The sequence below is a fragment of the Prinia subflava genome, chromosome Z (genome assembly GCF_021018805.1).
Source record: "Prinia subflava isolate CZ2003 ecotype Zambia chromosome Z, Cam_Psub_1.2, whole genome shotgun sequence".
In the NCBI taxonomy this organism is placed as follows: Eukaryota; Metazoa; Chordata; class Aves; order Passeriformes; family Cisticolidae; genus Prinia; species Prinia subflava.
In genome coordinates, this window is record NC_086283.1 from 83,045,519 (window position 1) to 83,057,559 (window position 12,041).

At 54.9% G+C, this 12,041-nt stretch overlaps 3 protein-coding genes across 3 annotated transcripts; 2 read left to right on the forward strand and 1 right to left on the reverse strand.

Moving 5' to 3' along the window:
- The first annotated feature begins 1,229 nt into the window (after positions 1-1,229).
- On the forward strand, positions 1,230-3,897 carry LOC134564776 (avidin-like). Its single transcript, XM_063423938.1, has 4 exons — positions 1,230-2,595; positions 2,679-2,889; positions 3,237-3,357; positions 3,761-3,897. Exons 1-4 carry the CDS (start codon positions 2,524-2,526, stop codon positions 3,804-3,806), a joined length of 450 nt encoding a protein of 149 aa, XP_063280008.1. The 5' UTR covers positions 1,230-2,523; the 3' UTR covers positions 3,807-3,897.
- Positions 3,898-4,391: 494 nt separating this feature from the next.
- On the reverse strand, positions 4,392-5,681 carry LOC134564552 (non-lysosomal glucosylceramidase-like). Its single transcript, XM_063423446.1, has 3 exons — positions 5,634-5,681; positions 5,348-5,528; positions 4,392-4,567 (listed from the first exon to the last, which is right to left on the reverse strand). The coding sequence occupies exons 1-3, from the start codon at positions 5,679-5,681 to the stop codon at positions 4,392-4,394; spliced, it is 405 nt and encodes a 134-aa protein (XP_063279516.1).
- A 2,796-nt stretch (positions 5,682-8,477) lies between these two features.
- LOC134563716 (non-lysosomal glucosylceramidase-like) lies at positions 8,478-9,147 on the forward strand. The gene is made up of 2 exons (XM_063421932.1): positions 8,478-8,693; positions 8,781-9,147. Exons 1-2 carry the CDS (start codon positions 8,580-8,582, stop codon positions 9,006-9,008), a joined length of 342 nt encoding a protein of 113 aa, XP_063278002.1. The 5' UTR covers positions 8,478-8,579; the 3' UTR covers positions 9,009-9,147.
- Positions 9,148-12,041: the final 2,894 nt, after the last annotated feature.

Genomic DNA, 12,041 nt, shown 5'->3' on the forward strand with positions numbered 1-12,041 from the left:
GGTGTGGAGGGGAAAAGCAGGCTCCAGTGCCTGTTCTGCTGTGCCCACAGACACACAGTTCTCCTGGATGGGTACATACTATATCCCTTGGACAGAGAGAGGGACACCCCAGCCTCCTTTCTGTATCAGGTTGCTCTGCCTGCAGTGGGGGCAAAATAACTTGAACAATTCCCTGTTTGCAAAGCTACCAGTGGTGAATGGAGAAAGAGGTATCATGCTGCTTTTGGTATTGAAAATGCTAAGATGAGTGACTCATCAGTCCCCCAAATGAAACAGCCTGATTAATGATGTGAAAAGGTGATAGAACTGGTAAAGAGCCAAGCAACCAGCAAGTGACACTATTGATAATGTATCTAAAGCTGCTGAGCTGCCACAGCTGACAGTCAATCACATTAAACTGTAAAACCTACTCCCAGTTTCTAAGGGCAGGGTCCTTGAACACCCTCCTTCCCAGAGTATGTGTGCAGATTCCTCCCTTGCATGGGGATATCCCCTTCTTGAGGCTGAACCAGAGCAATTTGCCCACAGTTACTGGTATGGGGGAGTAACTTCAGGCTCCACTTTGTAATTTGTTTTGCTAGCCTTAATATTATGAATACTGCTCCAAAATAGTGCATCATACCATAGAAATTGCCATAGCTTCTAATCTGTAGTAGATAACTCTTATTAAGATATTTCTGTCTAATTATCATAATAAATTATTTGATTTTATATAAATATATCTGATTTGCCATCCTCAGTCCTGTGGTACTACATTGTACAAAGTTTCTATTACACCTGTATAATCCTTTAGACATAATCCATTGACAAAACCAAGGGCTGGGTTGGATCCAGCACCGCCCAAACTCTTCACTGGGGAGGATTCCAGAATGCAGGAGAGTCCTTTCTGAACCCCGTGATTCAGTGGGAGGGCTTTCTTAATAAACATTGTCGTAAGCTCCTTTTCCACGTGTGACACTCTCCCGGGCAGACACCCGCACAATCCCATCTCCCAAGGCAGGAGCAGCTGTGTGGGCTAGTTCTGTGCCCACGGACAGGGTTCCTCTCTGGGTGCCATTAGTTACTGGGGTGCCAGCTGGGGGACTCCCCCCTCCCAGCATGGGCAGGGGATTGCTGGCACTGCTGTACCTGAAAACTGCCACTGCAGGGTGAAGCCGAAGGTGGGGTAGCTCTTGTCTGCTGGGCTCCTTTTAGCAGTGACACCAGGATCTACTTTGGGACTGCAACCCTGCAACCACCATGCAGCGGAGCCCAAGAAGGTCCCAGGTGTGTTCAGGGCCAAAAGGGTCATGTAAGAGCCCAGCTCATTTCTCCACAGGCCCTGCAGGTGACCTTGGGGCTTGTGTGGGTGGCTCAGTCAGTGCCAAGGCACAGTCTCACTTTCAGCCTCCCTAAGCAGCCAGATGTGTGTCCCATGGCACAGCCCCTCCACCTGGCAGCTGGGACCAGTGCATGGCCATCAGCTGGGAAAGCAACCCTCAGCCTCTGGGCAGGGCAGAGCTGGAGGTACTGGGTATGCCCCCATAGCAGGGGTAGGTGACCCACAGAACCCCAGGGACAGCTCAGCCAGAGCGGGCAGCCTCCTCAGTCACGGACACTGCCCCGTGGCATGGCACAGCATGGTAGAGGACAGTACACCCAGAACATGCAGCCCCTCAGGCACAAACTCTGTGTGCTGGGATGGCACAGCACAGCATGGCACAGAGGAAACATGCACCTCAGGGATGGCAGCAGCAGGGCGTGCAGCCCCTCAGCCCCCAGCCTGCACCCAGGACAGCACGGCTCGGCACGGCCGGACTCTGCCCCGGAGCTGCCCGTACCTCCCTGCACGCAGCATCACAGGGCACAAGCAGGGCCAGGGCCAGCAGCAGCAGCCCCCCGGGGTCCCTGTGGTGGTGATGGCCATGTGTGGAACCCAGGCTCTGCTCCTTTTATATCAGAGGGGGCTGAGCCTCCTGCCAAGGAGCACCCATGAGGTGGGAGAACCCTGATCCCTCTGGACAGTGATGGGGTCTGAGTGGACACAGAGGGAGGTGGCAGGGAGCATGGCCAGGTCAGCAGGTGAGAACAGCATTAAAGGTATCACAGAGGACATCTGAGGATGTTAAAAATATTCTGTTAAAACAATATATTTAATCATATAGAAGGGTTAGTTGTGATTATCTGTAGAAAATTGCAATGTTATAGGAGTGTTAATAGTGCTTAAAAATGTATTTTAAATATGTTAGCCATATGCAGCCATAGACACCCCCTGCAAGGAGTTACGGGAATTCCTGTCTTTTTCAGGAAAGTGGAGACTGTCATGCACACCAGTTACACTGACTGGAAGTGTCCCACCCTTCCCATCTGGATTCACTATCAGGGATTTCAACCAAACATGGAAACACCCACACTGCACAAGGCCCTGACCAGAGCTGCCACTCACCCACCTGGCAGCAATAAAAAGGAGAGGGAGCAGGAGCATCAGCAGAGACCTGCAAGGAGCACATCCCCAGGTACATCAGCTGTTTGCCTGCTGCAGAGATGGTGCAAGTATCTCCCTTCCTCCTCGTGCTCTTCCTGGCCCTGGGAGCTCACAGCCTCTCTGCAAAAAAGGTACTGTCAGGGTGGGATGCACAGGGTGGGGTGGGCAGAGGGCTGTGGCTGCAGGCACCAGTGCTGAATTCCCTGCTCTCCAGTGCTCCCTGACTGGGCGCTGGGTCAATGATCTGGGCTCCAACATGACCATCACGAGCATGAATGCAAATGGTGACTTCAGCGGCTCCTACTACACAGCTGTGTCAACCACCCTGGAAAAGATCAAGGTGTCACCACTGCTGGGCTCTCAGCACCTCCCAACTCAGCTGAAGCAGCCCACCTTTGGCTTCACCGTCCATTGGACCTTTTCAGGTGCTTAGTCTTAGCATCCTTGTTGTATCCCCAGACCTTCCTTCTGTCCCTCCCTGCAGTGTCCTTGTTGATTCCCTGCCTTCCCCTGCACTATCCCCACCGCTCTCCCTCTCCCCTCCCTGAGGCTCCCAGTCCCAGGGTGTAGCAGAGGCAGCAGGGTAAAGCCTGCACTGCCTGCCCATTTCCCTGTGACACCCCCAGCCCTCTGAGCCCTACTGCCTGCTTTCCCCATCCCCACTGACCCCAGAGGCCGGGGACAGCACGGGTCTGCTGTCCCCTCTGCTGGGGCAGCCACTGACCTGACACCTTGGCCATGCTCCCCTCCGCCTCCGGTCCTGTCCCCGCAGACTCTATCACGGTTTTCACTGGCCAGTGTTTCGTGGATGATGATGGAAAGGAGGTTTTGAGGACCATGTGGCTGCTGAGATCACACGTGGGCAAACGCGGAGACGACTGGAAAGCCACCAGGTGAGCACTCTGTCCCTGCCCTGCACAGGTCCCCTGTGCACCTCCGAGGGGTTGGGGCTGTCACAAATGAGTGTTTTAGGTCACTAAGGAGTCACTCTCACACATGCTAGCAAAAGCATCTTTAATTTCTGTTTGCAAAAGCGCAACTTAGCGAAGTTCCATGGCAAGGTTCACTTGATTTCTTTGTGCATGGGTAAAACATAGGATGGAAAAAAAAGGTTGGAATCAATTCAGAATGATTTACATGGAGACTGGAGTAAATGTGGGAGGACAAGGGTGCTCGTGCACAGCTTCCCTGGATGTCCTGACAAGGTGCAAATGTTTTGGAAGGATGCAGGGCTGGGCCGGCATTGGGTCACTCCTGTGTCCCACCCTTACATCTCCTCTGTCTGTGTCCCCACAGCGTTGGCTACAACGAATTCAAGCGCCTGGAAAAACACATGGAGTGAGGGTGGTAGCATTGGAGTTTCCAGAGATGACGTAGTGCCAGGCTTGTAGCCCTTCCTCCTGCCTCACCTGCTTCTCCCAATAAAGTTTTGCTGCAAACACACACTGTCTTCGCTCTTTCATGGATCAGTGTACTTGTTCCCCTCCCCCACCATGGCACTCCACTGCCTCTCCTACCCCATCTCTGAAGGTCAGTGTGTGACCCATGATGTGATGCTCCATGTCTTGGACTCCTCTTTGTCAGCCCACCCACCACATGGTGCTCCTTGGGACCCCACCTGGTGCAGGTCAGCAGGACCCTGCTCAGCCTGGAGCAATGGCCTGTGGCCCATCTCCCACGGGGAGTCCGCAAACAGCTGCACATGTCTGCCCTGCAAGGGACAAGGACAGAGCTAGGAAGACACGGGGCTCCCCCAGGGCAGGCACAGCCAGCTCTGCACCCCAGCATGGCAAGAAGGCACCCCCAGTGCTGGGCACTGACACGCTGAGGCAGCAACATTCCAGGGCTGCAAGCCCTGGGCACAGCAGAGCGGCTGGAGGGGGATGCTGGCTCCATGGCACACATCCCTACAGCAGCAGCAGCTGTCTCACACTCTGCGTCTCTTGCCACGCTGAAGCCCTGAGCAGGGACACGGACAGGGCCTCTGGGGACACTCACCAATGTCATACTGCAGGCTGATCTGCAGCTTGGGCCACAGCATGATGAGAGCAAAGGAGGCGTAGAAATGGACATCGTAGGTGTTGTACATCCGGTACTCCTGGCCTGGCAGGACAGGGCAGAGGGTGAGGGGAAGGAGACTGCCACTGATAGTGGAAAGTTAGAAATAATAATTTCTGTATAAGTTAACTGCGGGTGTTGGGGGGAAGGTAGAAGACGCAAGGCTTGAACTTGACACAGCCTGGCCTTGGAATGAGCGTCAGCTTTCTGCAACCCGCTTCATACTATGGTTTTAATTGTATCAAGTGTGACTCCAGCCCAGGAGATAATTGAGAAGCTTTCTTTTAACCAAATCAAGTATAACTCAGGGTAAAGCGTAGGTATGATTTAAGATAGTAACTAAGAAATAGGATAACCAGTATCTAGGGGTAGAGGTTAGTTAACATATGTATAATTTGAAATTATAAAAATCACAAATAACTCTGTATTCTTGGGCACAAGATTTGGGCACTGTATGCCCCTGTGTCCCGCCCGCTCAAATAAAGAACCGCATATGATGGCCTTCGTGTGGTTATATGTTTTCCTACGCTAACACCATGGGGAGGGCAAAGGGGAAAGCTCCTCCCTCCACATGGCCCAGAACAGGGGGAGCTCTCCTATTCAGGGGCTCCCATGCCAAGAGGGTTTCATTCTCTACATAGAGCACCAGGGGTCTGGGGAACACTTCATGCCAAATCCCTCAGGGCTGCAAGGGGCTCTCCCGGGAATAGTATTGCTCCCTACACACTGGAGTGTGGAAAACATCCCTAGGGCAGGTTAAAACCACATGGCTACAGTAATGGGATGGGCTGAGTTGGGAGAATCCCTGACATCCTTGTGAGTTACCTTCCAAATAAGCAAACCTTCCGTATTCCCGCAGCACAGGGAGGAGGTGGGAGAGTCCTGCCCCCGCTGGCCCCTGCAGGTCCTCGGCACAGCAATCAGGGGGCACCTCCATCCACACGGTTCCCCCATCCGTCATGAAGTAGAGCTCATTGAAGAGAGCCAACTTGTACCAGGAAGGCAGCTGGCTGTGGAAAGAGGGAAGCTCACCCTCAGAGGCTGAGGTGGTGATGCTCCTGCAGCAGCCAACCCCAGGAGGCCACTGGGAAGGTGCTCTCATCTGCCCTACCTCTTCTCCAGGATGGGATTCTGCCAGGCTTCGATCTTCCTCTCCCATGACTCATAGTGTGATAGGATATAACTAATTGTCAAGAACAGTCTGGATGTGGAATGAACAGCTTTGGAAGAATCACAGCAAGGACAAGCAATGGGAAGCTTGGAAACAGCCTGAATTTGGGAACAAGCCACAGCATCCTGGAGAGATTTTTACCAGCCAAGGAGGCTGCAGGAAAGAACTCTGCCCTGCCTTGGGTGTCCACAACCAGCATGGCCACCCGTTTCCCCTGCTCCCCCTCCACCCGTCCCACGGAGGATGGAGGGACTCACCGGTGGGTGAATCCAGCCTGCCATCCTGCAGGAGGTCCTGCCACACCTCTCTACCCAATCCCATGGGATTGAATGCCGTGACATGGGTGACGGCCGTGCCAGCCTGGGGAAGGCAAGAGCATCATCAGGGGCTGCTACTTTGGAGGAGAAGACTAATGCTCTCCGCTTCCCAACACCACCACCACGACATGACACTCACTTCCCAGGTGCTGCCCAGCAACTCCAACTCCAAACTTCTTGTCTCGGCTGCTCTCCTGACACCATCCCCAAAGAGGGTGCCCTCAGGGAAGTCATGTCCCCACTCTTGGCATCAGGCAAGCACTGAGAACCGGTGCCAATGCCAACCCACTGCACCCCCATCCTTCACCAGCTGCCTGCACACAGCCCCCCCACATCCAGCAGGGTGCCCAACCTCCCCAGCAGGGATAGCCCTTTACCTTCTCCCGGGCAGAGATGGCCAGGGTGAAGGGGTTCACGCTTGGGGCTGGCAGCCAGCACGGGCACCGCAGCAGTGCTGAGCCATCCCTTGCTGCAATCCCGAGCTCCCGCATGGCTGCGGGGCTTCCCCTGCCTGGCACCACAGCTGAGCGCAGACACGGGGAAATGTTGGGAATCCCGGCTAACAGGCAGCTCTGCCCTCACGGATGCCGTCATCACCTTACCTTGTAGTCATGGGGGATGACAGGAGAGATCTGCCGGCAGGTGAGCACCACGCTCTGCCCCGGCAGCTCGTAGACCAGCCAGGCGCGGGGGTACAGGGCGTGGTAAAAGGCGTAGCGGCCACAGTAGCCCCAGTTCCAGCCCTGCAGGCTGCTGGGTCTCTCCACGGACAAGACCTGCTGGTAAATTGTCTGCCCCTTGCAGCGCAGGCACACTGTGAACTGTGGAGGAGAGGAGCACATGCAGGGGATGACATGAGCCCTGTGGCAGAGGTCCCAACCGCCCAGGCTGCTGCAGTGACACTCACTGCCCTGCAAGACCCTACCTGATTGGCGATGACTGTTTCATAGTGGTAAAGGCCAGGGTTCAGCTGCCAGCGGCAGAACTCTCCCCACCAACACTTTTCCTTTAAGAACAGCATAAAAAATGTTTGCAACTTTACACGTGTTGTTTGCTGTCTTAAAAACTCCTACATGATTATGTAAGAGGACCAAGACTTGTTCAGGATCCTAGGTTCTGCGGCTGTTTAGTTGCAATGGAAGAATTGGCTGCAGACTCCTCATGTCTGGTGGGATGACCAGAGCAGCTGCTGGTGCTGCAATACCTTAAAGAGAGAGAGCCAGTGGAGAACCACTGGGTTATTTATACCCCGTGGGCAGTTGTCACAGCAAAGCTTTCTGGTGGACATGGGCAGGCAAAGGCCTGGGATGAGTGAAGGGAGGAGTGGCTTTGTCTGTGGAGGGTGACAAACCACTTCACTGTTGAGAAACCAGAGAGGAGCTTCAGGTGACTTTAGCTGGTCATTCCCTCCTGTGTTTAACCCAGTGAGGGGTTGGGGCTGTGCCTGGGGCTCCAGGCAGGATGTGGCCCAGCCCTCCTGCAGCAATACCCTTTTGGGGAGGAAACAGTAAATGTGGTGCTATCCAGAATCTGGCCGGCCTTCCCCCAGCCTCAGCCTTCTGCTGCTGAAGGTGGCACTTCTCCCTGCTCTCTGGTGAGCTCTGAGCTGACTGGAGGCGGGACTGGTGAATTCCTGTCCTCTGTTATATGACATTTCATGGATTTTTTCCATGTATTTTGATCCATTGCCTGGCTGGCATCACTCCTGTCCGTAACCTCGTTAACGTGGCCTTGCTGGGTGCCCAAGTCAGCAGTGAACAAGTCAGAAATGCAACACAAGAACAGCCTGTGCTCCAGTCGTGAAGCAAGTGTGCCCAACAGCCTCTGCCAGAGAAGGGCACAGCAGCCCTTCACTGATTGCCACAGCAGGCCCTGGGCTGATCTCCAGAGCCACACAGGGGAAAAACCTCTACAGGGATGCTTGGCTTGAGCACAGAGAGAAGGGATTTGCTGCTTTTGCTTTGAGTCCACCAAAGCTCTCTGGCTGGACTGCCCAGCCCCTCAGCAATCCCAGCCTCTGCTTCCCCAGGCTCTGGTGTCACCAGACTGAGAGTAAGTGTCTGGTATGTCCCCAGGCTGTGCTGATGAGCCTCCTGGCTCTTGTCTGCCTTGCAAGTGACAACCGTAAAGCAGATGAGGATGATGTGGTTGGCCAGGCCCACAAAGCAAACCCCCAAGTATTGGGGAAGGGGCTTGGCTGGTGACTGTGGGTGAGAAGCTGTTTTTTGAGATTGACTAGTTGGATGAGCTGTCAGTGTCCTCTTGAGGAATGTGGAATGTGGTTCAGCACTTCTCTGTTAAGTACTTTGGGGGCTTTTTTATCCTTCTGGGGAAAGACATTTCACTTCATCCTGTTATTTTTCTGAGGTGGGAATTTGTTGCTATTGACCCAGCGAGCAGTGTTGCACTTTTCCTCATGGAAAACTTAATCCCCCTCCAGACCCGGCCTGAGGGGTCCACATGAGCACCAAGCCCATCTCTGTCTGCCCAGGTTTTCCCCAAGAGTCACGTCCTCAGCGCGCTCAAGACCATCTTTGAGAAGAATGTGCTGAGCTTCGCGGGCGGCACCATGGGGGCAGTGAATGGCATGACGCCCGACGGCGTGCCCGACACCTCCAGCGTGCAGTCCAACGAGGTGTGGATCGGGGTGGTCTACTCCCTGGCTGCCACCATGATCCAGGAGGTGAGCGGGAATGGCGCTGCCGCGCTCCCCAGCGTGTGCTGCTTGCACTCCGTGGACGTGCTGATGGTCGTGTTCCGTCTCCTGCAGGGCATGGTGGAGGAAGGCTTCCGCACGGCGGAGGGCTGCTACCGGACGGTTTGGGAACGGCTGGGCATGGCGTTCCAGACACCGGAGGCCTATCGTGAGAAGAAGGTGTACCGCTCGCTGGCCTACATGCGGCCCCTCAGCATCTGGAGCATGCAGCTGGCCCTGGAGCGCCGCGCTGGCCGGGCACCGGCGCCCACACAGCTCCCCGGGGGCCTCACCCACCCTTGAGCCCTGTAGCCCTGGGCAGGGTACTGGGGGCACCACGGGCTGGCGGGGCTGCAGATGGCAGGCAGGGACCCTCCCCTCCCACTCTGTGCTAGTACTCACATTGCTGTTTTCCTTCCCTACCTCCACTACATGCCCCTGACCTCAGCCGCTGATGCTGAGCACAAGGGGGGACCAGAGGTGTGGGAGATGTCTCCTCAGAGCGTGGTGGGTTAAGGAGTTGCTGCTGGAGCCTGTGCCTCCCCTTCCCCATCGCTCAGGGCTCTGATAGCCGGCAGGTTCCCCAGCCATCCCAAGCTGCAGCTGGTACCTTGTCCAGGGGCACAGGAGACCTCTCTCCTTCAGTCATTGTGCTGGGTAAGGTGGGGATCCGTCCTGCAGGGAAAAAGGGTGTGGGTGAATGTGTGTGTGAGGATATTGAAGTGGTGCACTCAGGCTCGTGGATGCTGTAGTTGTCCTGGGGTGACACTGCACGTACTGACTGGCTCTGCCCCAGGAGGGCCTGTGGCACATACAATCCGAGGGGAGACCCGGCTCCCTGGACGGTGACAATCTGAGCCCAAGAAGCAGGTCCTGGTCTGGTACCATGGCCCCCCTCCCTGTTGGCACCGGGGGCAGGCAGTGGAGCACATTTAAGGGGATAAATCACTTCAGTTCTTAATAAATCTGTCCAGCTGTCTGCTCTCATTTTTTTTCAGTGTCTTCTTTCCACCAGACCAAGCCAAAAGAGGAAATCCTTTCTCCTCCCATGTTTCTTCTTGGGTTGGGCTGGAGGTCTAGGGAGGCAGGGAGGGGACAAGTCCCAATAGTGGTTGTCTCTTGTGGAGTTTTGCTGAAGGGAGCAGGATGTGCTCCAGATGTGGCAGCAGGTAAGACCTGCTTCTTGCTTGGCTCCTGGCTTTGCCCTGCCTTGCATGCAGCAGAGGAGAGCATTCCTCCTGAGAAGGCCTCTGTGGGGAGCAGCTGAGCCACAGGGCTGCGGGCCCTCGACTAAATCGAGTCCCCTCCTGCCCAGCACTGGGCACCTTCCTTTTCCTTCTTTCTCTGCCACGGCAGCTCCTGAGGGCTGTACCATCCTGGTGTGGAGGGGAAAAGCAGGCTCCAGTGCCTGTTCTGCTGTGCCCACAGACACACAGTTCTCCTGGATGGGTACATACTATATCCCTTGGACAGAGAGAGGGACACCCCAGCCTCCTTTCTGTATCAGGTTGCTCTGCCTGCAGTGGGGGCAAAATAACTTGAACAATTCCCTGTTTGCAAAGCTACCAGTGGTGAATGGAGAAAGAGGTATCATGCTGCTTTTGGTATTGAAAATGCTAAGATGAGTGACTCATCAGTCCCCCAAATGAAACAGCCTGATTAATGATGTGAAAAGGTGATAGAACTGGTAAAGAGCCAAGCAACCAGCAAGTGACACTATTGATAATGTATCTAAAGCTACTGAGCTGCCACAGCTGACAGTCAATCACATTAAACTGTAAAACCTGCTCCCAGTTTCTAAGGGCAGGGTCCTTTAACACCCTCCTTCCCAGAGTATGTGTGCAGATTCCTCCCTTGCATGGGGATATCCCCTTCTTGAGGCTGAACCAGAGCAATTTGCCCACAGTTACTGGTATGGGGGAGTAACTTCAGGCTCCACTTTGTAATTTGTTTTGCTAGCCTTAATATTATGAATACTGCTCCAAAATAGTGCATCATACCATAGAAATTGCCATAGCTTCTAATCTGTAGTAGATAACTCTTATTAAGATATTTCTGTCTAATTATCATAATAAATTATTTGATTTTATATAAATATATCTGATTTGCCATCCTCAGTCCTGTGGTACTACATTGTACAAAGTTTCTATTACACCTGTATAATCCTTTAGACATAATCCATTGACAAAACCAAGGGCTGGGTTGGATCCAGCACCGCCCAAACTCTTCACTGGGGAGGATTCCAGAATGCAGGAGAGTCCTTTCTGAACCCCGTGATTCAGTGGGAGGGCTTTCTTAATAAACATTGTCGTAAGCTCCTTTTCCACGTGTGACACTCTCCCGGGCAGACACCCGCACAATCCCATCTCCCAAGGCAGGAGCAGCTGTGTGGGCTAGTTCTGTGCCCACGGACAGGGTTCCTCTCTGGGTGCCATTAGTTACTGGGGTGCCAGCTGGGGGACTCCCCCCTCCCAGCATGGGCAGGGGATTGCTGGCACTGCTGTACCTGAAAACTGCCACTGCAGGGTGAAGCCGAAGGTGGGGTAGCTCTTGTCTGCTGGGCTCCTTTTAGCAGTGACACCAGGATCTACTTTGGGACTGCAACCCTGCAACCACCATGCAGCGGAGCCCAAGAAGGTCCCAGGTGTGTTCAGGGCCAAAAGGGTCATGTAAGAGCCCAGCTCATTTCTCCACAGGCCCTGCAGGTGACCTTGGGGCTTGTGTGGGTGGCTCAGTCAGTGCCAAGGCACAGTCTCACTTTCAGCCTCCCTAAGCAGCCAGATGTGTGTCCCATGGCACAGCCCCTCCACCTGGCAGCTGGGACCAGTGCATGGCCATCAGCTGGGAAAGCAACCCTCAGCCTCTGGGCAGGGCAGAGCTGGAGGTACTGGGTATGCCCCCATAGCAGGGGTAGGTGACCCACAGAACCCCAGGGACAGCTCAGCCAGAGCGGGCAGCCTCCTCAGTCACGGACACTGCCCCGTGGCATGGCACAGCATGGTAGAGGACAGTACACCCAGAACATGCAGCCCCTCAGGCACAAACTCTGTGTGCTGGGATGGCACAGCACAGCATGGCACAGAGGAAACATGCACCTCAGGGATGGCAGCAGCAGGGCGTGCAGCCCCTCAGCCCCCAGCCTGCACCCAGGACAGCACGGCTCGGCACGGCCGGACTCTGCCCCGGAGCTGCCCGTACCTCCCTGCACGCAGCATCACAGGGCACAAGCAGGGCCAGGGCCAGCAGCAGCAGCCCCCCGGGGTCCCTGTGGTGGTGATGGCCATGTGTGGAACCCAGGCTCTGCTCCTTTTATATCAGAGGGGGCTGAGCCTCCTG